A 27,109-nucleotide genomic window follows, 5' to 3' on the forward strand; every position below is an offset into this window, starting at 1 on the left:
GTGAGCAGTCTTCTCCATCATGAACATCTACCATGATGTTCTGCCTCATCACAGGCCCAAGGCAACAGAGCCAAGAAACTATGGCCTGAAACCTTTGGCACCATGAGCCAAAATAAACCTTTCTTCCTTTAAATTGATCTAGTTCAAGTATTTTATCACAGCAACAGAAAGCTAACTAACACAAGAGGTATTCTGGCTGGAGAAACATCAACTTCAGTTTCTGAACTTGGCTTAGCTCTGCATACCAAAAGCAATGCATAGTTAACATGGAGCCAGGTCTTTGTCCTCACAGAGCTTGCAGCCTCATTATATTGACAGGTTATAAATAAAGCAATTGGGCAGCATTTCTTCAGACAGCATTTTAATTTCAGTGATTAAAGAAAAGCCTTGAGGAGTTTTTCCGAGCACTGGAGATTGATCACAGGGTCTTTGCACTGAACTACATCCCCAGGCCTTCTATTTTTTATTTTGAGGCAGAGTTTCACCAAGTTGTCCAGGTGGGACTTGAACCTAAATTCCTTGTGCTCAGCCTCTTTCAGTGCTGGGATTACAGAGGTGTACCACTCTGTCCAGCAAGGAGGGCTTCTTGAGAAACCACTCTGAGTTGAGTCTTAGGAAGGAAATGACAGATTTTAGCCTGTCTGAACCTGGGGAAGAACTTCTTCAAGAGCTGCTGTCAGAACATCCTAAAACAGGCCAGCCTGGAACTACTAAGAAAAGAGCTGTTTTTCTCATTGCTGATTGTAAGCCCAGCTCTCATGGAATCTACCAGTAAACTTTGTATGAAAAAAAATGGCTTCCTTATTACAGTACTTTTAAAGTAATCTCTCCAGGGGGCTAGGGATTTAGCTCAGCGGCAAAGCACCTGCCTGGCAAGCGCAAGGTCGTGAGTTCGATACCTAGTACTGGAAAAAAAGACACACACACACACACACACACAAAAAAAGTAACTTCTCCAGATGGACATGGACATACCTGCCTTTGCATTTTTTTCCAAAAAGCCAGAGAGCCCTTGTCTGCCATTTCTCATTTCCATTTGCCCTTGCATGATTTGCCTAATTTGAGTAGGAGCAAGGTGGGCCCTTGCCACACACCCACCTCCTTCTTCCTAAACATAGACCGTCTATAATCAGCGTTAAGGAAAACTTGCTACCCTGAGAAATTCAGTTGTTACTTCCAAAGGTTAAAGGACCAATGTGAGCAGTTCTGCTGTCATTGTGACCAGGAAAGGAAGAGATAATCGTATACTACAAAATGACTACTCCATACGATGTGACTTCAATTTCCATTTTAATGGAAAAATGTTGAGTTAGGAGAACAAAAGCAGATTTCGGAATTATGTCTTCTCTCTCCATTAATAACTGGCTGTGCATCTAGAATTAATGTACTATGTTTCTACTCCCATTTTGATGATGGGTTTTGACCAGAGCCGTTGTGTTGACGGATGTCTAATCTTTCTAGCGCTTTCCTCTCTGCCCCCTCTGTTCGCTCCCTCTGAATGAGATGTTAGTGTGTTGGCTGTGTCTCAAATGAACTAACAATTCAGGTTTTATCTCTCCCCCAGTGGAGTTTCTCAAATCCCTTATCTTGTGCTCAACAGGAAGGAGGTTACTTTGTTACCAAAATATACAGCACTGATGATTTACTTGTTTATATGCGAGGAAAAGAAAGCTGTGAAATATTCCATTTCCCACACAACAGTTTCTGATTCTCTAGGGAGAGGCCCAGTGTGGTTTAAGTGCATAGAAAAAATGCTGCCTTACTGCAAGCAGGGAGGAAAGATCACTTAAGCACATGGGTCAGACAGAGCTGCCAGAAGCTCATTACATGTTTGTGACTACTAGAAATATGAATTTTTTTTTATTTTAGTAGAAAAGTTACAGGTATTAATGTCACACTTCCTGAACAGTGTTGCCTGACCCTTGACACCAGCCCGATAGGCCTGTTCAGATACCTCTTCTGTCCCTGTTCCTTTTTGCAGTATGACCTTGGGCAAATGACTTAATTGCTTTGTGTCTCAGATTCCCTAGAGGGGAACTATGGATGGCAATCCCTAGGTGATGGAGTTATGTATAGGAAATAAAAGTTGTGAAGAGTCTAGCACAAGCCTGTTTGTTAAGCATCTCACAGTGAACGCTTAGGTAAATGTTTGTTTTCTCTCCTTTGTCTCAAGAAAGCTAAGTTAATACTTTGATTGTTTAGCGCAGGGATTAGCAAAGTACAGCCAATGAGCCCAAACCCATCCACCCACCTGTTTTATAAATAACAGGTGGAATATTCTTGGGCTATTTGCACATTTGCTTGTTGCCTATGGCTGCTTTCACTCTACCACAGTAAGTGGAATAGTTGCAGTAAAGACCATGTGGCCCACAGAGTCAAATGTATTTTCAAATGGTCCTTAAGAAAGAGTTTTCCCATCTTCCCAAAAGAGTTAGAGATGTCATATTACATACCTGCCTACCCATGTGTATAGAAGCACGATTCGTAATAGCTAAATCTTAAAGCAGTCTATAGGCCCATCAACAGAAGACTTGATAGACAAAATGTGGGATGGATATATATATAACTTAACCATAAAAAGGGATAAATTTGAGTCATTTCTAGGAATATGGATGTATAGCAAGATCATAATGTTAAGTGAAATAAATCAGACACAGAAGATTAAATATTGAATGGTTTTTCTAGTATGAGAAAATCAAAATATAAATAATTTAAAGAGCAAAATAAAAGATAGATGAAAAGAAGCAAGGGAGAAAAAGATATGTACATATACACAAGATAGCTAAGATAATCGTACAAGTAATTTCTGTTAGCTCATTGAAAGGAACCGTTAGTGCTTATGTTGTTTGATCAGTTTTGCGTGCCTATATCTGGTAATTTGAGCAACTATGTTGGAGGTAACAATATGCAATGTAGTAACCATTGTTAATTTCCTGTCATCTTGGTTTGAAATCGTGTATTATTTTATTGTTTTATTTTGTCTCTTAGAAAAAAAGAAATATAAAGAAGTAATTTCTTGAAAAACAAGATAGATGATAGGAAACGGGCAGGTCGGCTTTGTGGAGATGGAAAGGGGAAGACAGGAAGGCAGGGAAGATATGGGAAGGAAAGATGATTAAGATGCAAAATGAGTTCGGTTCCCGGTACAGGAGAAAAACCAAAAAAAAAAAAAAAACCAAAACAAAAAACAAAAAAAAAAAAGATGCAAAATGTATCTGTGCAAATCCCCCAAGATGAATGTAATTATTGCAAATATATACTAACAAAAAAAGAAATTAAGTAAAAAAATTTTCCCATCCCTGAGATAGCAGAAAGTGGCTAGGTTTTAGAGAATTAGATTCAAATCCTTGACTCAGGATTTACTGTGGAGCATTGAACTATCTGAGTAAACTTCCTGAGTCTCAGTTTCCTCATCTAGAAAATGAAAATAATATTACCAACCTCAAAGGGCAACGTTGAGTGCGAAGCCATAGCAAATCTGTAAAGTACCTAACACACTCTCTGGTTCCTTCTGCTCATTTCCTAGTTGATCTCTGAAAGGAAAGTCCTAAACCATTATTTTGTAGAAGAAAAAAGTTTAGATGTGATGTGCTTTAGTCTGGGATCACTTCAAAAACACTGCTTTCTGGATCTCACCCTCAAAATCTGACTTGTTAGCCCTAGAGAAGAGCAAAGGCTTCTGCTTTAACTATGGAGCAACTTAACAGCTCTGTGACCAGCCTGGAGGTGGCGACTAACACCCTTCCCCCAAAAAGCACATCAGCAAGCGTAAAGCCATCATGAGGTAGTGGGTCAGCAAGTGCGAAGCTATCGTGGCTCCTGGCCCTTGGACAGAGCCAGCCGCAGTGGTGCAAAGGCGCACAGACCCTGCCCTAAGCTTGGCCCTCCCATCAGAATGAGAAGACTGCTAGTGATGGCCAGTGATGCTTGCAGTGGGAGCATCCAGACCCAGTCCTTCCTGAGCGTTCTTTAAGGCCCTGAGCTCCAGGACTCTGAGGACACAGGATACCATAGACTGTATTTTATAACTGAGAAGCATTATTTCTTGCCCTCAGCCATATGAATACATGCACCCAGGAGGTCATGAGGTGTAAGATGACCCCATATCCCTGATCACCCAACAGAGTTCAGTGACCAGGGTAGACTCCAAGGAGAATAAACCTGCCCTCCCACTCCTCAGCTTAAATCGCCTACCATTTTTATCCCCTCTACCTGCTCTGGAGCCAGACTATCTGGAAAGTCATAAAGCTGACTGCTCCTGTCACCTTAGGTAGACAGTCTCTCTCCTACCACACAAAATACTGCTCTTATTCCATCTCTGAAATAACTCCACCTCCAGGTTACTTTTTACCCATCAGTATCAGCTTAAATGCCACTTCCTTGTCATCTTTCCCTGACTCTCAAGGTTGTCCAGATCCCCTTGTCACGTGCTGTTATGACCTTTTTCTTCATACCACCTACTACAGCTGTGATTGCACGTTCATTTGTAGATTTAACTGAATATCGTCTTCCAAAAATTAGAGCTTCCTGAGAAGAGGGGTGGTATTTCAGATCTCTTCCTCCATATTTCCAGTCCCTGCCATAGTGCCTATCTCTGACAGGCACTCAGTTTGTTTGAATAAAAGGGTGATTTAGGTGAGTTTCCAGGATACCATTCAGCAATGATTCAGGACTACAAAAGAAACCAGTGAGGACAGAATCTAAGAAAGACAGGTCCCCCACCTCTTAACATGACTGTGGCCCAGCAAGAGTTTGCTTATCATGGTACATAGTGATACAGTATCCAGTGGGTGACACCCCCACCTGCCCAGGAATGGACCTGTTCAATACTCTTTTGATGTTGGGTCAAGAAAATGGAGTCCTTCTTCAGGGGCAAAGGACAATTCCAACCTTGTGGTCTATTGATACTTGAGTAGCCACAACCTTCCTTGGGAATAAGGCAAGAGCTCAAGTTAAGTAACTTAAGTCATGGGTAGAAAACAAAGATTTTAAGGAGTTTTCCAAACCCTAATGTACCCAAGGTGAAGTTGTGTCTCGGCACATAGCACCTGGCCCACGGGAGTGGTTAACATAAAAACCTGCCAGCAGTGATGCTTCTCATAAGGGCAAGTCATTCCCAATCCTCCATCTTTCTGCGGTGTCTCAGAACTGTGGAGGACTCACGGCACACCCGTTCCAAAGCATGGAGTCTGGAATCAGACAGAACTGACAGCGGATGGCCCCACCTCTACTACTTAACCGCTGCACATCCGCAAATCCACTCTAGTTTTCTCTCATATTGCCCAGGGATAATGTTATAGTAAATGTGTCCACCTTTCCCATTGTACCTCACTGCTATTCACTGAAGCTCGTACACTGTCTTAGATATAAGTAGGTTCCGAGTAGCACTGGTGAAGCCAACCACAGTACCCTCAGTAGTCAGTAATGTCTTATGCCAAAGTCCACATCTCCACCACTGAAGAATCCTAGCATCAGAGATTTTCTGCACACAGATGCTTCCCTATGGAACATTTTTATCTTGGACCCAGCAGAGGAAGGAAAAAGAAGGCAATTAAAGGGGGCGCCAGTGTGACCACTCTACCTGAGTGACTAGGACTCTGTTTATAAACATTCTACTTTTGAAATTCTAATTTGAAAGAACTTATAGGAGTGGACTAACATAAACTGTTCTCTCTCCTAGAAAATCTGGTCTTTCTGTTAAGCTCTTGAAAGGCCTGGGATGTGTTATTTGAAGGGCTAGGATGTCAGAGATATGCAAATGCTAAGTTTGCCTGAAAGTCTTTGGCCACAAAGAGACCCAGTGTCCCCCAAAGCACTAAGGGTGTCCCTCAAAACACTTAGGGCAATAAAAAGGGATCACTATCCGGGCTAAAACTTGAGCTCATAACCTTGATCAGGCAGAACAACAGACGTACCCCTGTCTGTGGGTGCAGTTATACAGTTGCCACTTACAATTACTACATATTTGGGAAACAGTAGTTTATCCCTTCAACCCAGTCAAGGTCTGAATTCCAGTCTTCCATAGCTGAGCTGTTTCCTTCCTGTCTATGTAACATCTCTGGCTCTAGGCTGAGTTCATCACTCTCAAAGGACTTTAGGAAAATAGCAAAAACTAAGCCCATGAATACCACTGATCATAATCCTTCAAGCTTGAAGAGCTTGAGATCTGGCTTCCAAGGTGCAGGGGCCATGCGCTGACTACACAATGAGGGTCCAACTTTCCAACCTACAACAGCTGAGACCTTAGCATCTTCCCTTCTTCCAATAATCTAACGTCACAATTTAGGTTCTTTTCCGCATGATACCCATTTACAAGGACCAAATTCTGTTCATAGTGAGCATCCAGATCTGTTGAGTGTAAATAAGACCAAACATAAAATAGTCCCAGAGGAAGATAAGTCAATATCCTAAAAATGCCAGACACATGAAAATGCTAGGCTTACCTGAAAGCCAGTGGCCACAGAAGGGCAGGTGTGGTGTCACTATGAAACCAGCAGACACCTGGGATCTTTTCTCATTACATCCACATTCTAGGCAGCAAAACAAAAGAAGGGAGAAGGGAGAAAACTGCTTCTCCCGAATGCTTACACAACTTTCCATTTATATCTCTTTAGTTGGCTGCAACTTAGAATTTTGTTACTGAAAAGGGGGGATAAAGAACAAAGGTTGGATTGTGCTACCAGACACCTGTGCTCTAGGCAATGATTAGACATCACCTTGGAATGATTCATTCGATTCCGGAGATAAAAACCCTGCGCTCAGAGAAGCAGAGGGAGGTGCTACCTGCGACGCTGGACAGCAAAGGCATGTTGATGCAGGTAGAAGTTGAATCCTTCTTTTTCCCAGAGTTTTTCCAGACCCCTCCATCCTCTTCCTGGGCCACATTCTATCTCTCATCCCGCAGTATTCCCAGCACTCCCATAAAGACAGAACCTCAGAGATGTAGAGAGAAGGAAGGGAGAAATTTAAGGATGGAGAAGCAATTTTCTGCACATTATTTGATGTCAGAATAATATACCTGCACACTGCCCCAACCATGTTTTTGAAAAAGCCATATTAAATATGTTGTGTTAAGCTACCCTATTTCAGATAGGGCACCCCACTCAACAACAAGACCACAGTGAGAATTCCAGAAGCCGCTGGGCATGAACTATCCAGCTCCTTCTGAGACAGTGGCTCATGAAGTGCCCCATGGTCATCTCTGTCTTTGGCCCTTGTCACCCAGGGAATTTGCGGAACTACTCAAAGTAAATAAGTAAACAGTGAAAAGAGGAAAAAAAGGAAGAGTGAAAATATTGAGAGCAGAGGCCTAGAGCTGGCAAGGTAGCCATGAAACAGAAACAAAGCCATCAAAGCTGTTCAAATATCTTTAATCTGTTTGTGACACCTGTCACCAAGGAACAAAGAAGGTCCCAGAAGGTCAGAGCCCTTCCAAACACAGTGGGAGGAAAAAATCCTTTCACAGCCCCCCTTGGAGAGCATCTAAAGCTGGGCACAAATCAATGCCTTTCATCTGTGTAGCTATCATTTTAAGTAAAATTCCATTTTAATGAATTTCATCAGCCTTCCGAGTTGTTTTTTGTGGTAATAGAGGTTGGTGCTAATGAATTTGTTGCTAGAAATGCCTTTCCTGAGCATCTAAATACAGGTGTGAGATGGAAGTGCCAGCATCTCTCAGAAGTGGGCTTGTGTGGCCCATGGCAGGGCATACTCTGCCCCTCCTCTCTGCTTCTGGGGGCCCAGGCAGAGCCAGGGCTGGGCTGCAGAGTCTTGAGGAAGGGCTTATGGCTGTGCATGCCCACAGGACTTGGTCTCTTCCTTTGGATCAAAGAAAGCTTGAGGGCCACATCTAGTGCTCAAGTCCCAGGGCTCAAGCTTACACTGGTGCTAAAAGGCAGCTTTCATTCTCTCCCATCTTCATTAGCTCTTTCTCCCTATTATCTGGTGTAGAGAGTTAACATGATTCAGTTGTATGTAAAGCTGTTTTGCAAAAGCACCTTCACAACAACCCTCTCTCATCCCCTCAGCCTGATTTCATTCCCTGGCCCTTCTAGAGTAGAAATCTTGGAGCCACTCCTGACTTTAACCACAGATTGGCCTCAGACTTGACCTGGAGTGTCCATGCCTCCCCTTCACAGTGAAGAGACGGGACAAAACAGCCCCTGCTCTCTCTCTGCTCATCCTAACAGCCTACCTTATCACTGAGGCTACAGGAGCCACCTGCATACAAGGAGCATGGATGCAGCTCAAATTGCTTCTAGTACAGTGAGTTGCCATTAGCATAACACCTTCTCCTGAAACCCAGGCTAAGGGGCCACATGCACTGATTGTTAGAGCACCCAAGTCCCATTGAGGTCTGGGGCCCTGCCAGGTGTGGACACCCCAGACTCCCTAGGCTCTGCCAACCTTTCCACTGTGCCGTTGCCTGCCCTCGTAGTTGATGTCCTTTCTAAATCTGCACATGGCGTAGCCCAGTATCTAAGCTGCTTTTCTTCCTCTCTTTCCTACGTGGAATGTCTGTTTGATGAGAATCCTGGCAATGCCCCACATAACAATAACAAGTTCTTGACTCTGCTCTTTGGGGAGGTGGAAGAGTTACAGTGCCTGTTGTGAATCTGACCATTTCAGATAGGTTGAGGGGACTTTAAGGGATGCTGGCTGAGTGATACTGTAGGGTGGGGCAGGGATCAGGGAGAAGACAGGCCTTGCTGGAGCAGGAACAAGGTAGCCCACTGTCTTAGCTACTTTTCTCTTGTTGCTGAGACAAAATACCTGATGCCCAAAATTAAGGAAGGAAAGGTTTATTTTGCTCACAGTTTATGTAGGTTTCAGTCCATACTTGGCTGGCTCCAAGGCACCGTGGCACATGGCAGAGGGCAAAACAGTTCATGGCAGCAGAAAACAGCAAAGCAACAAGAGCAAAGGCCAAGGGAAGAGCAAACCTCTTTCCCTCCCTTATGCTGTATACAAACTACCTGCCCCAGGGTGGGTGTAGCACTCACACCTGTGAATCAGTCATAAACTCTAGAAGCCCGCCCCATGACTGCAAGAGGATTTTTTGGGGGGGACATCCAGACACAAAGCATAACACACACCTCCACCTTCAGGCCTCAGACTCACACCACAATTTCTACATGGATCTCACAGAACATCTGCAGAAGTGTTTACTGCTAAGGAAATCAAGTTTTGGAGAAGGGGTTATTTGCCAGCAGCTCAAAGATGAACTTAGTTTTCCCTGGCTCCAGTGGCATGTTGGGTGAGTTTTGCTTTTGTTGTTATACAACACGATACCACACTAGCGTACATGTATTCAGCACATCCTCTCTATGGAGGACAAAGGTGAAGAAATGAGTGTCATGTCCTTGGCGTCAGACCTGTCTCTGCAGAGGGAGCACCCCAACATGGGACCCAATGGAAGGTCAGAGAGGGCTGTGCAGGAGGTGTGGGAACTTGCAGCAGCTGGTGTGCCCTGTGCGAGGTGAGGTGCCGGGCCCTTCCACAAGCCTGCCTCATGGGCATCCTTCTTGCCTGGGGAGATGCTTTTCTGCTGCTTTGCAACTCCAACACTCATGAGCAGCATCCTGCAGCCTGTGACAAATGCCCGCTGGTTCCTGGTGTCACAGCCGTTCTCGCAACCACCCTCAGAAGTGAGGTTTGTGAAAGGGCAGTGTGGCAGGATGCTGAGTGGGGAACAGAGGGTGGGAAGGCTGGGGAGGCCGGGGAAAGGACCGCAGGTGCCTCCCCATGAGGAAGCTGGGTTTTGTTTGTCCCCTGAAGAGAAGCATCCTTTCCACTATGGAGCTTGCAAGACATTAGTGCCTTTTACCAGCTGTAACGCGGAGCTTGGCTTCCGCAATTATTATGTGTTAGAGTTTCATTGGAACTAGGGGACTGTGAGGGTGAGTAATGCTGCTTTAATTCATTTTGTCCCATGAAATGCTATTTAAGTTATAAATCGAGTACTTGATGCTTAACACCAGCTATTAAGCTGACGCCACTACTTCATTGACCTTTCACTGTTTTGGATAGCTTTGGGTGCCTGGCCCTGGACCCAGACAGTCACACTGATGGTTTAAGCATCTGATGCCCTGGATACCTTGGGTGTAAGCTAAGGCTGAGCCTCTGAGAAGATGGAGATGATCCACAAAGATCCAAAGGGCCTGTGAGCGTGTGTCCTATGCCCACTAGGCACAGGCCTGGTCTGCACCCTGTGTGTGTATTACTCATCTAGCCATCACCGCCCAGCAAATAGCATCAATCCTCATTGCAGGAGAAAACTTGAGTTCTGCGCTGTCATTCTAAGAGAGATTAAGTAGCTGAAAAAGCAATAAGGAAGAGCAAAGGGAGAGAGAAAGACGAATGTTCTGTGTGGGGAGTCCCATGAGAGGAAGAAAGTCATAACATCTCAGGCAGCAGGGGCTCCTGTGCAAGTGGATCCAGCCCACGGAAGCCTTACATCACCAGCAGGACAGGCCACGGGGTGGTCTGTAAACACAAGTCTGGGGAATGTTTACTTTCTGGGAAGTGTGTTTCCTTCTGCTGGGCCCTTGCTCTGTGTCCAGGCATCTTTCATGGGTTGCTCTGAAAGATAACATTGCCTCTGGGCACTTCGCTAGCAGAGGACCACAGACCTGTCTTTCCTCACCCACGCTTTCTTGTTCCTTCACCCTCCTTTGCAGGAAGCAAACTCAGAAACCAACATCTCTGTCGCTTCACACTGGATGGGATGCAGGGCTCCGCAAGTCAATCACCTGGTAGTTACTTAGAAGCTGTCTTGTGCCTGGAAAGAAGGTATCACAGAGATTCAGAGGAATAGGAGGTGCCTTCTTGACTGTTCATGGGCTTCAAATAAAATGTTAAAAGTGATCATAGACAAGTCCCTTCATTCAACGTCTTTGGACCTTTTTGTATGCTGCTGCCCCACCTACAGAAGAAAGTTGGACACAGCTTTCCTTAGACTCACGTGCCAACTCAGCCTTCCAGGTCAAACACAAATGTCACGGCCACTGAGAAGCTTCCCTGACTCCTGTGCTTCTGCGTCATCCACACTGTAGCTCTCCTGTAGCAGACAGCACACCACATCGTCCCCAGTGTGTGTGCCTCTGCGGGAGACAGGCAGTCCCATAGAACATGGACACTTGCTGAGCTCGGCCCTGACACATAGAAGGGAATTAAATGAGCCTTACTGAATGAATTAATTACAAAGAAGCCCAGAAAAAGTACAGATCTGTAAGCTCAACTGTGCAAGAAGGGATGTAGGCAGCCTCACAGTGGGTGTGAGAATCCTTGCTTAAAAGCACAGGCTCTGAGCTAGGGTGTCGAACTCATCTCCACTTGGTGGACGAGTTACCGCACTTTACCCAAGCCTCAGTTTTCTCATCTGGCAAACGCAGGTCCTCATATTAGCTTTCCTCAAAGAGCTTGTGAAAGATAAAATGAGTTAACACAAAGAAAGCAGATAAGATGAAGTCTGGAACTTACCAAGGGCTGAGAATATTGGCTCTGGGTTACTCCGAAGGACTGGGGTGGGAGAGAGGCTCTCCCTTTGTCTCCTGTACTATTTGGATCTTTGTTCTGAATAATTAGAAGCAAAAATAAGTTATGAAGGAGCTGTCTTGAGCCTGTTCAGGTAGCACAGAGGTTTAGAGTAATAAGAGATTCAGTCCTGACTCCAGATGGTAGAATAGATTTCCTGATGTGCTTGAAATTAACTTAAAAATTCTGAGTAGAGTAACACACACACACACACACACATGCACAAATTGTTTTTAAATGCATTCATTATCTTGCAAGAAAGTAAAGAATACAAAGGTCAAAATTTAAATGAAGGCTAGAATTCTAAGTTTGGGACAGAGCAGTGACCCTGATTATTTTTCTTGAGGGAATTGATCTTGACCTGGCATGATTCGAATGTGGGGACAAAGGACAAAGCCTAGAAGTTCCAAAGGTAGGCTGTCTACCAGCATGTGTCTCTTAAAGTTGGTAACCAAACAACTACATCTGCCATGTAAAAAAAGAACTTGAAACAAATACCTACCCTGCCAAGGACTCCAAGAAAAGTTGTCCATCTCCAACCTTCAAGCTAAATTCATAGGAAAAAGTAACCTCTCCTGAATATTTGCAGATGAAAAGAGGGCCTCACATGAGTCTATAGGTCAAATGTTTTGGAAAATGAGCAAATCACTATTATGAAAATAAAAAACAATAACAGCTGAAATGTGAAATTCAGCATGCAAGTCTAAGATTGCCAGTAGACTAGCTGAAAAGAACATCTATGAAGTGGAAGATTAATCCAAAAAAAAATATTATCCAGAGTATAGCAGAGACATAATGGGTTAGATTTAAGAGAACAGACTAACGCACAAAGCCAAGTTGTCTTAGTGGACAGGCTGTCTCTATTTTTTAAAATATTTTGCAATTTCAAGTACTGCAAAAATTGTGGTTTTCCTCAATTTCATAATATTCTATTCTGATACAAAACATAAACTATTTACTTTTAAAAATCCACTGAAAGGTTCTCCTCACTAGTTAAAATATTCCTAAGAGCAATTTGAGAATTTCAAAATTAAACTGTGCACCCATTAGGGGCTTACACTGTTTACTTTCTGCAGTTCCTCTCTTGCTTTTATCAAATAAATTTCAATACCTCTTTTACCATATTTGTGTTCAAACACTGAAACTTGCTAAAAGGATCAGAAGTCAAAATTTTGAGATACTTCACTGAAAATATTTTGATTAAAGATTTTCAACTAATTTTAAACAAAATATAGAAGATTCATTTATTTAAAAATCAATTTGATTACTTGAGTTATTTCACAAAACAGTTTTTCAAAGCCTCAAACACTTCTAAAATACTATCACCCTGGACTTTTGTGTTTATCAAGTAAAAAAAAATCAACAAACATGGTTAAATTCTCTTATACCTACAGAATTTTTATAAATTTCAATATATACAGCTTCTATTTCAGTTGGCAAAACTTTACAACTTGTTTAAAAATAGATGTAATATGTGCCTTACATATTCCAAATACATATATTTCTGGTTTTTAGTAAAAACACTGTTGTTACCTTATTGTATTCATATTAGTAGCAAAACAAATCAATTTATCTCACTGTTGAAGTTTGGAGTGAATTTCTGATAACATCAGATCAGATGTTTCACCTTCCGGAAACATTCAACAATTTGATTAAAAAGGAATTAAACCATTACTGAAATGAACTAATTTTCTATTTGAAAAAACCTGATAACACTGATATAAAAATTAGAAAAATTTAGCTATTTGCCAAGTTCTTCTGCTAACTGAGCCAATGTATTAATAGCTATCACTTGACTTTTGTACACACACAAGAAAATGTAGAATTGGAGATGACTGAAATTAATTATTTAATCTAAGTGAAAAGCTCTGCTTCACAGATAGATGGGCAAATGTTCCATTTTCACTGCACAAATCAATGTCTTTGGGAACAGTTTTCTTATAACAACTAACTTCTTGGTGTAGATGCTGCTTCTGATGCTGCTTCAGAGATTAATATCTTTGTATTTTCATATGTTCCGTAATAACATTTTGGCCCCGTAAAGGGTATATGTCTAAAATTGTCTTGAACAAGTTATATATTTATCACCAACTTTCATAAAAAGCAGAAATACAGGTCTTAATTTTTCATTAAATTTGGGATTTTGTTTAGTTTTATTGCTGTCAAAGAACTTTTTATCTTAGAAAACACTATCGATCAGTGTGATAGCTTTCTGTTGCTATAACAAAATAACTTGAGATTAGCAACTTTAGGAGGATAGGTTTATTTTTGATTCATGGCTTCAGAAATTTAATGTAAGGCTGTCTGTTAAATTTCCAGAAGATTAAGAGATAGGTGAGCACAGCCCTTTTCCAGAGGAAGGACAAACACCATCTAGGATAAGGTAGAACAAGAGCACAGCCTACTCTGCTACAGGACTGGATAAGAGGGTGCACAGCTAATAGGAATATGCGAGCATATTCGATACAACATGGGTATGATTATTTGAACAAGCAAAAATGTCTCTAAAGGAGATAGTTTTGATCTACATTTAAAGGAATGTATAAAATTTCTACAGATCATAGTGGGATAGAAAGTAGGGTCTAGAAAGGATGCTAGGTTTCTAGAATCTGGAATTTCATGAGCCCCTACCACAGGTCCTAAATTCCCCAGTAGCCTGAAGATTCTATTTCTGAACCCCATGGGCCCTTCAATGACCACACATCAGACCAGGTAGGCCCCCTCCTCCACTTTACCCTGAGTCCACACAGGCTCTCCAGCCAGGCTCTTTTACATCCATTTCTTATGTTCTTGTTCATGGCTCCCTGACTTTTGGAGGATATTTTTTGATATAAGTTCACTGAGAGCTGTGAATCTGCATTGGGCTTGGAGATCAGAAACTTGTGCCTTTTAGAATTGCAGGCAACATAGCAGTGAGGACACAGGTGGCTCTTCCACTGGCAAAAGCATTTTCATGTTATGTGAACTTGAGGTCACCTCTGCAGGCTGTTCAAAGACCTCTTCAGTTTAAAGCTATGAGGGTTTGGACTTAGTTGAATGGTAATGTTTTTGGTTAAAGGATCTGACTACATGAGATCCTCATATCTGAGTGATTAAAAATTATGCCTGGGAGCAAATTCTCAACTGGAGAAATGTTAGTGACCTCAAGTAAAAACAAAAACAAAAAAAAAAAAACTGACCTCCCTGAGATGGAGGGAGGGAACAAAGGAGACAGGCAGGGAGGAAGAGAAGGAAAAGGAAAGATTCAGGCACAAATCAGAGAAAAATCTGGAGGGTGAACTACATAGAAAGACTGAATCCTGTACAGTCCCCAACATGTGGTCAATGCAGAAGTTAGTCAACACATATTTACTGAGAATTGACTTATGCATTTAATGTCAAGAGATAAATTCTGAAGATCAAGGAGCAATGCTATCACTCTTGCAGGATAATCCTCGAGGTTGGCATGATATAAATACTTTACACAATGATCATTCTTGTGTAGTTTCACATGCATTCATAATAGGAGGAATAAAGGTGTAACATCTCCCTCTCCTGATTCATTTATTTTAATGCAACAATAAACATAAAGGTGGGCACCTAACCCAGTCCAAAGGACATGATAACTGGGCCAAACTGTAAACATAAGCAGGAGCTAGCCACAAAGAGATCAAGGGGGAAGAAACATCTTAAGTATGTAGATCATTGTGCTTAGATGATAGACCAGATTTTGAGTCATGACTGGCAGTTGATCACCTTTCTGTAAGATCCTTCCACACAATGAATGTCCTGTGTGTTGAAGGTGAAGAATATTTCTGAAGATGATACCATGTTCTCCCATTGTTTTTGCCCTGCATTTCATGTAAACTAAACCAAAGGGCTGTAAACTATGACCCAGGTGCCAAATTCAGTGCATGACTCGTTTTTGTAAATAAAGTTTTATTGATATACAGTCATGTCCAACGGTTCTTTACTATCTATGACTGCTTTTACACTATAAAGGCATAGTTGAATAGTTGTGATAGAAACTACAAGGGCCTTGAAGCTTAAAATATTTACTATCTGAACTTCATAGAAACTTGCCAGTCCTTGCTGTAGAGCCATCTTCTCAGCTGTCACCGCCATTGGTCATTTGAACTCAGGAAAATGTGGTACCTTAAAGGAAATTCATGCCCAAAGAATTCATTCACTAAGAAGGAATAAGTGAAGTTCAGGAAAGGCAGGGACTAGAGTTAGAGGGGAAGGACATGAATGAAGGGCCTGGCAGGACAAACTTCCTGGTCAAGGACTTACATCACTTCCTGTGCCCAGTGAGGTAAGTCTGATAAAGGAGGAAACTATGAAGATTCTGTGGCTGGTCAGAGGATGAATTCTTTTCACAGTAAGATTGCTTCACTTTTTTTGTAAAAAATGTGCAGCATTATACATTACCAGATTTACAGGATGATTGGTAAGAGTGGTTTTTTGTGAAGCATAATCATAGAAGAGGAAGACTACACCTTAGGTCTTTCAGCTGAGAAGTCACATGCAATTCAAATCAGAGCTGACGTCCCTCCATGGGACTGAAACACCCTGAAGTAGAGAACATAATCCACAGCCCACACAGCTTCCGGACCCCTCTCTCTGGCAGCCTGATGATTAATGTGTAAACCAGAAAGACGTTTCCTTGACTGCCGTAGAGCCCCGTGAGTACAGTGAAGTCAATAAATATTTATTGAATGTATTTTCCTAAGCCTTGCAGCACTTGCTCAGTGATATCTTCTAATCAAATAAGAAACAATTGTTCATGGTAGTTTCAAATAAATATATAAATGTATGTTAGTGGAACCCAAGGTAGAAAAGGCGAACAAGAAACAAAATACCCACCCATCGGGTTCAAGTCAGCCACATGGTACTAGCCTTTCAGAAAATAGAGAAATGTATTACACAAGCCCCAGAATTGAGGGTTGCAAAAGTGAGAAAGGAGGAAAGAAGAAAGGGAAAGGGGAAGAAAAGGAGATTTATAGATGGCTTGAACAAATAAGAATATATCTATTTTTAAAGCCAAATTATTTTTTATTGTCTGGCTTTATATGTGTAATACTTTCATCTGTCAGTGAAATGGTTCCTACACTCAAAGAATGGCAAACAGTTAACTGAAATGGGTTCCCAAATTGCAGTTTTTGCAGTAAAGATAAAATATGGCTCTCTGCCACCTGTTTGGAGCTATGGCACCAATACACTGATGCAATCCCCCTTAAGCACCGTCACATTAGATTTGAAGTAGTGTAGCACCAATTTGGGTATGAGGATGGTATTAGGATTCATTTATTTAAGATTGAGCATTATCTCAAGTTAGAAACAAATTAAAATCTTGCATCGAGGATAATATTAAAAGAGGGCAATGTAATTCCCACTCTCTCCCCTGTGCATCTTCTATAAGATCTTCTGAAGTCTGGGAATGCACATTCACCTGTGACAGCAGAAGCCTAAATGGTGCCAGAGGTGGTCTTAGTCACTTTCCACATTGTGGGGACAAAAAAGCCAAGAGAGTGAGTATCCAGGAAGGGGGACAAGTACACCCTTCCTGGTCACACCCCAGTGACACACCCCTTCCAACCAGATGCCACCTCCTAACAGCAAGGCAGCTGTGTCATCCCCATAACTCAATCCCCTTCTAAAAGCTCCACTATCGATGCACTATGCCTTTGAGGAATATTCTCAATCTATGCCACAACAGAGGTGAAATAAGGCACCTTCATGGCTGCCTGCCCAGCTTTGGAGGGGGAAAATATCTTGCCTTTAGGAAACAATGCAATAAGCAATCCTACAATTTTAATGCAAACACCCAAAGAGATTCTAGCTCTGACCTTCCAGGTCTAGCCCTTCACCCAACTGGAACAAAAGGTAAAGGCAGTGGTCTTGCAGGCATGAACCCATTGGCTCTGATTCTGGGGTGGCTCTGCTTACCACCATCCCATGGCTAGAAAGGAAACTAAGTCTCCTTCACTGTCAGGCACCAAGGATGACACAGGTCCAAGAGAGAAGTCAAGATCTATTAGGGTTCCTGTCAGAAGACTACCCCAGAGATGAAAGATCATCATCTAGTCCGTGGTGTACCAAATCTTTCCTATGGTGTCCTGAGCCCTATGGCTATGGCAGTACCTATAGACTTTTGTGGTAACCTAGAGATGATGGACTTGATTCACAGTGTCTTCAGAATTCTCTTTGTCTTGTTGGCATCATTCAGACCATGCTTGAATGACAGGTTTCATTGCCCTGTTACTCAACCAGGGCAATATACAAATGCATATGTACTACACTACTACTCCCTCACCCATATCTTCTCCAATTCTTTTCTTCAATCCACTCTCCTGACGTTAAGACTACCTTCCTATTTTGCAAAAGAGGCCAAGGAAAAGATTCATTGGAGTTTTTTCTTGAGAGTTAGTATGACTTCTGATTGTCTATTTAAATGCTGACCAGAAGCATCACTCTAATATCCAGCCTCTATGTACCACTTTTGGTATCAATGCTCTAAAGGACTAGAGAAGGAAAACCCAGCTTTCTAGCACAGAAAAATGCAGAACAAGGAATTATAAGGCTTAGAATGATAAAAGGATGTTCAGGAAAGGTTTCAGCAAGACAAAGCTGTCAAGCTTTTCAGGAAGTCGGATCTAATCATAACCCAGAGGAGAGAAAAGCCTCTAAAGTCTAAATGCTTCCTGCCCTTGGAGCAGGATGCTCAGCAGGTTACCCCAAAACCAGCTGAGCACACCTCTGTAAGCCCTCCCAATGGACCACCTGCCAGGCCAACACTTGATTACCTCTGCTGCTTCCCTAAGGCCCTCAGGTCCTGATCAGATTGGCACTTAAGGTCGCTTATCCTCCTGTCAGGTTTTATGGGTGCTTATCGATGCATCTTGTTTCCCTGCAGGGAAAATAAAGATGCTTATAGTCCAGAAGGAAATTCTGTGCTCTACACGCAGCAGATACCCGGGGAAAATTTGTTGAGTGCATGCTGAATGAAATCACTTTACATGTAACCTTGGCCCCAGTTCTTGCCCAGAGGTCCTAGGAGTCTGAAGAATACAGTGAAAAAATTATGTGACATTATTGGAGCCAGCTAACAGCTGTGCTGCTATTTGTCTGTGGATTTTTTGAAGTCTCCATTGACCTTTCAGTCCCATGGAGGCCAGACTTACTTGCATGTCAGATAATCAAGTGTGTGATTCTGAGATTTTGTCAAATAATATTCAAACCCCGGGGGCTATATAAAATATTCCTACTCTGAAAATAAAAATGCATGTTTCAAGAGATGAATTTACACTTTGCAAAAATACACACAGGGAGATGTCTTAAAATGGAAGAGGCAGAATTGATGTGCTTATAATTGATAGGAAATGCTAATTGCAATATTTGTTATTCTTCAAGTCTCTATTGCATTTCAGAAGCGGTGCATATATTCAAGCATGTAGACCCAACTCATTCAAACAGTACCCTCCTGTGCAGGTCCCAGGAGCAAGAAATGGCTCCAGCCTCAAAATTGTCATTCACTGTGTTCCTCCCTTCCTACAAGGCATCATGCAAGCTGGCCTTTCCTGTTCTCAAGTGTGTCCATTTCAGCTTGTCATTCTCTTCACAAAGCATGTATACTTAACCCCACACTAACTCTGCAACATTCAAAGAGGTGATGAGATTCTTCCAGGAGCTGTGGGTTTCTGCTTCAGGCCACTGTTTTATCACAATCACTCATGTCCTCTGAAATCATATAAACTGATACAGAATTACTAACCTTTTACAATGCCACACAAAGTCTAAAAGCTACTGCAGTAATACACCACTTAACAACAGAGGCATGTTTTAGGAAATTCATTTGCTTATTCCATACTCGTGCTGACATCCTAGAGCACATTTAACACAAACTATGATGGCTAAGATGTCATTAGTAATATATTTCTTGGTACCGCCATCATACACATGGTCTGTCTGTGACCCAAGTCTAATTATGGGGCACATGACTGTGTTACTATCACCAGTACCCTTTAACCCAAAAAGGATGAAAGACAGCCTCTGTGTCGAATGCATTTACAATCTTGTCCTTATTTTTCTAGTTCCACCATAAGCTTCTGACCTGTACTTAGCTATCACGTCCTCAGCACAAGCACCTCAGATATGAAAATGTATCTCCTGAAATGCTGCTAGATGGATATTCAAATTCTTTTTAAAAATTTAGCAGACTTTTATTTTGGATTTAAGCAATGTATGTCATCCATTATAGAGCATGAGGATAAGATATGAAAAAGCATTCAGAGAACAGTTGTCAAAATCATCAGGAATTAAAACATACCAGACCAGAACACTGTCCTTTCTTCTCTGTTCCAGGTACATGGCCATCATCCACCCCCTCCAGCCCCGGCTATCAGCCACAGCCACCAAAGTGGTCATCTGTGTCATCTGGGTCCTGGCCCTTCTGCTGGCCTTCCCGCAGGGCTACTACTCAACCACAGAGACCATGCCTGGCAGAGTCGTGTGCATGATCGAGTGGCCCAACCACCCCGACAAGATTTACGAGAAAGTGTAAGTAGAAACTCATCCCCGCTCAGAAGCTACTGTGAGGCAAAGGCCTTCCTGGCCCTTTCTTGCCGTGCTTTCTTGCCATATTCCCTGACAGTTAGGATTTAACGTGTATTTCTAAACATTTCTCACACCCACTCTGATATCATGTTAATGTGTCTACACTTATCAAGGAGTTATTTACTTGAATTACTATTCTGGGCTTTGAAGGAGAACTAAGAACTGGAAGACCTGGACCCTATTAGAGGAGACCATTTGACTGGCCCACTATGTCCCTTAGGCCTTTAGCAAAACATTTTTCTGCCAGTATCTGCATTTTCTCTCCAGGGACCTTTGTCCTTAGCCACAGAGAACCACTCTGTCCTCCTCTCACCCTCGGGAGAGGCATGTCTCCGAGGTTTGTGCTTTACACGGTGCTCAGGGTTTCCTCCTGACAGCCAGCTCCAGGTACCCAGGGTAGCTGCTTCCACAGAGTCTGCATGACTGGACACCATCCTTTTTATGCCCTCCCCTCTACAGTGTTTCTTTCTTCTCTCAAATAAGGTACTTGCATTCAAATCTTTTATCTCAGATTCTGCCTCTGGGGAAAACACCTACCTTCCGGTATTTTCCAGTAAAAGAATATCACAGTACATGTGAAAGGCATGGGAATGCAAGGCCAGTTCACTATAACCTTAGGACCTACAGAACACCTACCAGGCAGGCCTGCTTATCTTCCAGAGAGGGGCTGGTCACAGTGAGAGCTTTTCAAAGTATCTTGACAATTTTCTCTAATACTTCTTATCCTAGCAGCAACACCGAAATGGCTTATTCTTTGCTTTGCTCTGCTCAAGTGAACAACAATGTGACATTTATATTACTATTAGTTTTCTGGACTCAGCACGTGGATAAAATGGATCTTGCTGAAAGCCTTCTATGATTCCCCAGTCTTGGGTTTATTCTATGAATCATAAAGCAACTGTAGACAATCAGAGTTTTAATTATTAGATTGCCACAAGCCATGTGACCCTGGGAAGGGAAAACAGCCCCTCTTTCTTACTAAAATGGAAGATAATAAAGCTGCTTCCTATAAACAATTGTTATGAAGATCAAATGAGATCACGTATTCTCACTGTGAAAGCTATTAAATGCCACACAAAACTTGTGAACCAAACTCATTGGATAACAATAATTGTGTGGCCTTTAAATTTATTAAATGTTAAAATGAGACACTATATCTGTCATGCCTCCAAGATTTGATGGTCTGAGAGCCTATCACACACAGGGTTATACTGCCACATCTGTGCCTTGGAGTGTGGAAATGTGGCTTGCCAGGAAGCAATACATAAAGCTCAGACATCTCCTTCCAGACACAGAGAGTGGGATTTAATCGATCAAGCCGCAGGGGGATGAATGCTCAGCCTAGAAGGAAGCATTGAAAATTATTCTTTAAAATGAAACTACAAGCCTGAACAAGGTCTCGGTGAGAGAAAAAACATAGTTTTACAAGCCAAACAGGGTCTGTAAACATGATTGAGCCAGAAGGTTTCCCCAAAAGGGGAAGAAATGAAACACCTTTAAGTTAAAATTCCTCATATAAACTGCTTCAGAAACCTCCATAGACAATACGATCTGTGGCTCTGGTCCTAGTTGTCATGATCTTTTCAAAGTCTGATCAGCTTTCAATAATTTTCATTTCAAAATACTCATCGCTCTTTGACAACAAATTCAAAGTTTAACTTGGAAGTAGATTTATTTTCCCAAAGATCTCTGAAGTCCTGGCCAAGAAACAGTGACATTTAGAGGCATAATGAGGCAGGGGACTAGAGCATGGCAAAACTGGCTAGAGAAGTAGGCATGACCTGTTAGTTACAAATCCCAGGACACACACGCAGGACGGTTCCCCCAGCCCTGTGAGGGCACTTCTCGCGGGTTTTCAATAGGACGGCCGGGACCTGAGGTCAGCCTGAAGAGTGGGGGATTCAAAAAGGGCAATCGATGTGGAGCTCTTAGGGGCTATGTTCTCTCATAGAGGCCGGCTCTTGGCCTGCACAGTGTACTTATTTTCCTGTTTTTACTTGGCCTAAACTCACTCTGCAGGGCCTGCTTCTTTCCACACCTTTAATAAGTACAAAACCTTACTATCATTTGTGCTTGTCCTTACCGATCCTTCGTTTGGCACAGAAGGAATCTAGAACCACCTCTGAAAGGAGTCTCCAGTACTCCAAAATCTGGTAACAATGTTTTTGAACTTTGGGTATTTTATACTTATTAATGACTAGAATAACCCCTTCGAGACATAGCACAGTGCTTTGGATTGTCTTACTCCTTTGCTTTGAGAGTTAGCAGCTGCTGCTAGGTGGTAAGTGTTGCCACTGTTGCTTATTTTATCATCCTAACCTGAAAAGCAAGCCTGGCTTATGAGCATCTTCCATCTTCTTCTGTCCGCTCAAGACAATAACGTGTTTATTGATAGAATAGTAAGACCATTCACATATTGATGGGTGGAAACCTAGGTGAAATACATAGCAAAACTTTGTTCAACCTTATTTTCTTTTGGTAGTATCCTTCACAATGCATTGTGCTATATTTTTAGGGCATGTACATTTTACCATGTCTAAGCCAGTCATTCTTGTCTTTCAGAACTAATGATTATTACTTCCAGGCAGGCGCTGTGCCACTGAGCTATATCCCTGGCCCTGATTATCATTTCCATAGTACACGATAATCACAAATGTGAAACCAGATGGAAATTTTGTTTTAAGGCAATATAATCATTAGGGTAAGAGTGTAGGCTCCGTAGTTAAGTGAGAAATCCACCCCTAGCCCCGTCACGCTCCAGTTTAGTCCTAAAAATCAAGTAATTTAGGCCTCTAAGATGAACACTACATTCTACATAATGACGGTGAGAAAAGTAAATAAAAGAACCAACATGAAGTGCTCAGCCCAGTGTCCTGACGTGGTAAGGTCTGGGGAATGTTACTAGCTTCATTCATCAATCTGGATCCACCAGCAAATGACTAGTAGCAAGTAGTGTAGCAGGCAGATGCTCAGGCTCAATTTGTCTGATGGATAATTTGTCCCAGCTTATTATAGAAAAGCATTTTGTGAAAAATCATAGATTGCTACAAATGCCTTCTGGCCACGTAGGAAGCCTCCAGCCCTGATCATGCACCATTCAGATTCTCCCTTAATCCATGAATTAAATGAAGCATTATAAAGGATAGGCCACCCAATAAAAGAATAAGCAAAAGCAAGCACCTAACACACACACACACACACACACACACACACACACACACACATGATCATAGAAAAAGTCGTATAACTTTATTTGTCTAAGTCTTTGGAAAATACTTGTATAGTATCTAGAAAAGGAACAGCTATATAAAACCCATAACTCAGAGGAGAATGGGGAAAGGACAGAAGGAAAAAGAAAAAAAAAATATATATATGTATGCACACACACACACACACACACACACACACAAGAGAGCTAGTTACTCTTAGTTCATTGAAAAGAAAGGTTTGTGGTAATATTATTTGGACAATATTTTATGACTCTATCTTGTACTCTGAACAACTATTATGAATATAACAATGTGAAATGTATTAATTACTGTTACTTTTCTACTGTCCTGTTTTCAAACTGTTTTATTGTCATTTTTATTTTTTCTCTTTAAAGAAAATAAAAGGAACCAAGAACAAAAAGTATTAATTAATTACCTAGAGTAACTCATGCATATCTGCACTCAAATACATCTAACATACTGCTTATCTCAATATTGTCCCTACTGCCCTAACCTGTACACATTTCAGATGTCTGTCATCAGAGAATGGATAACAAATTGTACAACCATGTAGTGGAATAGTATATTGCTAATAAAATGCAGCTCTGCACAACACTCGTGGGTCTTACTTGCATGGTGACACTTTCTTGCTTGCATTTGTAGTCTTGTCATCTACTTATGTATATTTCTCTCTCTCAGGAGGGAAAGTGGTATGACCAGCAAGAGACACTTAAGGTGGTCTGAGGGGGTGACATTGTTAGGTTTCTCCAACTTAGAGATTGTAGCACAAATGTTCGCTTAAAAATTACTCATGAGAAGGGGCTGAGGATTTAGCTCAGCGGCAAAAGCGCCTGCCTGGCATGCGCAAGGTTGCGAATTTGGTTCCCAGTACCGGAGAAAACCAAAAAAAAAAAAAAAAAAAAAAAAAAAATTACTCATGAGAGTGCATGCCTATACTCCCTGCACTCAGGAGGCTGAAGCAGGAGGGTCACTGTGAGTTCAAGGCCAGCCTAGGCTGCATAATGAGTTCAAGGCTAGCCTGAACTACATTGTGAGACCCTGTCTCCAAAAAAATTACTCATGATACCAGATAATTTGACTTACATACTCTCTGGAATATAGATTTCATTTTTTAAACTTGAATACTAACAAAGGTTTTGGTTTTCATAAGCTAGCATTGAAATAACTCCCCAAATTCTTCCAGAACAAACTATCATCTGACATGTAGGGCTTTGCCTGAGATGAAATTTTGCCTAGGAACTTATCTGTGAATAAGTAATACATGCATGTTCCTTACCCTATCCTGACATTAACGTGACCTCTTGCACTGTGGCTTGCTGATTTCTACTCACTAGTTCACCTAGAATTTTCCCAACTGTATGAGGAGAATAGGGCAAGTGCCTAGCCCTAGAGGGATGTGGTAAATATTAAGCACAAGGACAAGTCCTATATAGCCAGGGCTCACATCCTTTGCTGCAGTTATGTTCATAGGCAGGTACCTCAGGACCACAGGAATCAGCAGATGCACTTGGTTCATCCTTCTGGAAGGTGGTTTACAAATCTATTTTGCATTTAAAAATACGAACATATTATAGAATATAAAGAAAATTCCTATGACTTCTTTAATCACTCACATTCTCATTACTTACTAACATTTTATTGAATATTCTTCCAATTAAATACTGTTCTTAGTTTCTCGAGTGATTTATATATATGGAAGGCAACACAAGCATAGGTTTTTCCTTCTTTGCAATTCAAAACATGGCTTACTGTGCATATTGTTCTGCTACTTTAACTTAACAGTATATCCTGAAGATGTTCTCTGTCCATTCATAAGATCTTCTCTGTTCTTATTTCAGCTACACAGTACTCCAGTTTTTGAATTTACAATATTATTTCAGCAGTCACTAATGGGTGGACTATGGATTGCCTCCAACCTTTTGCTGTTGCAGAATGTGGCCATGCATAAGTCCTACACCTACTTTGCAACGTTATCTATAGCATACATTTCAAAAAGGGGAATGTCACATTGGTATCTGCCCTCCATACAGAATTGTGCTAAGTTACATTACCACAGCAATGTGTGAGTGGCTGGGTCTCCACAGCCTCAGGCCCAAAATGTATGCTATGAAGCTTTTAGATTTTTGCCCATCTGAGAAGAAAAAAAAAAGGCATTTCATTATGACTAAAGTTTCTATTTCTCTTATTAGCAATGTGTTGGAACATGTTTTCATAATTTATTAGCCATTTGTACATATAGTTTATTTCATTCATGTCATAAGCATATTTGTACATGATGTAGAGATTATATATGTATAATCTCATGTATAAATATGAGAGAGAGATTGTTAATGAATCACCTTATTTGAAAATTGATTACTCCAGTGGTCTCTTAATTGGATAGTCAGATAAATTACCCAACTTCAAAGCAGGCTGCTTCTAGCTATATCTTTATATCCTTGGGAGGACTGACTCTGTTTCCTCTGCCATTCTCTATTTATGTTTATAATCCACAGAGATAAAAAATTATATTAATAATATAACATTCATGAAAATGGGGACTTGAGCTCCTCATTAATGCCATATTACCATAATTAGTAATTGAGCCCAGCCATAATTAACAGTCATGGTTGGTGTAGCAAAACGGTGACACTACCCAGGAAGTCCTTAAAATGGAGTTGTCTGACTGGTGATGAAGAAAGATCTCAGGTATGACCAAAAGGGACTCTTGTTGGAGGAGAGAAAAGCACAGAGAAAGGAAGATGAGAGAATGAAGAAGAAAATTCTGACTTTAAAAATGCATTTTCTTTCCCCTCTTCTATCTAAACTATGAGAACCATGCAGTAGCTTTCAAAGTTACTCAGAGCTAAGGTCACTCTAGCAGGCGCTGCATGGGCTGTAAAGGGACAATGGTCCCAGAGGCAACAGGAAAATGTCCTTGAGAACAAGCAAGATGAATGAGCCAACTTCCTTCAGGGGGCCCACCACCAAGGCCAATGAAAAGTCTGTAGTTTGCAAGAGAAATGAAACACATCCAAAAAATGAGCTTTAGACAGCCTGGGGAATTTCAGCTTCCCTGAATAATTTATTAATATTGGTCATATGTCATTTTTTGTTAATTAAACTTCTGTGTACGTAACTTTGTGGTAGAATTTTAGCAAGTAGTATGACATGTCTATTCTGGATTCAAACACTCCCAAAAGTAATGCGATAGGAGGTTATATTAGATAACAGCATCATACATGACTAATTCCCTAGAGACTTTGTGGAAACTATAATGGAATTCTCTATAAGTACTAATTGTAACAGAAGACTATAAAAGTATGCTATGGTGAATATTTGCTATCTTTTCTCTTTTGTTTGTTATTAGACATTGTCAGAAAGAAGCTAAAATGTTTATATTTATAACAATAATAAAAATCATTGAAAATCTACTTATGGACAGGAGAGAGCAAAAATAAAATATTAGGAAATACAGCATTACTTCTCAATTTTTCTACCTTCTATATTACTTCACAAATTAAGAAAGAGAGAGAGGGGCTGGGGATTTAGCTCAGTGGCACGGCGTCTGCCTGGCAAGCACAAGGTCATGAGTTTGATTCCTGGTACCAGAAAAAAACCAAAAAAAAAAAAAAGAGAGAGAAAGAGAGGAGAGAAGGAGAAAGGAAGGAAGGAAGGAAGGGAAGGAGGGAGGGAAAGAGAAAGAAAGAAGGAAAGGAAGGAAGGAGGGAAGGAGGGAAGGAAGGAAGGAAGGAAGGAAGGAAGGAAGG

General features: G+C 41.5%; 1 protein-coding gene across 1 annotated transcript in view; it reads left to right on the forward strand.

Moving 5' to 3' along the window:
• The window catches only part of Tacr1 (tachykinin receptor 1), a 147,533-nt gene that overhangs the window by 56,545 nt on the left and 63,879 nt on the right, over nt 1–27,109 (forward strand). Inside the window, exon 2 of the mRNA XM_005385472.2 lies at nt 19,879–20,073. Coding sequence (XP_005385529.1) covers nt 19,879–20,073 — 195 coding nt within the window. The remainder of the gene's footprint in view (nt 1–19,878; nt 20,074–27,109) is intronic.

This window comes from Chinchilla lanigera, unplaced genomic scaffold (genome assembly GCF_000276665.1).
Source record: "Chinchilla lanigera isolate Chin_1 unplaced genomic scaffold, ChiLan1.0 scaffold00023, whole genome shotgun sequence".
Lineage (NCBI taxonomy): Eukaryota > Metazoa > Chordata > Mammalia > Rodentia > Chinchillidae > Chinchilla > Chinchilla lanigera.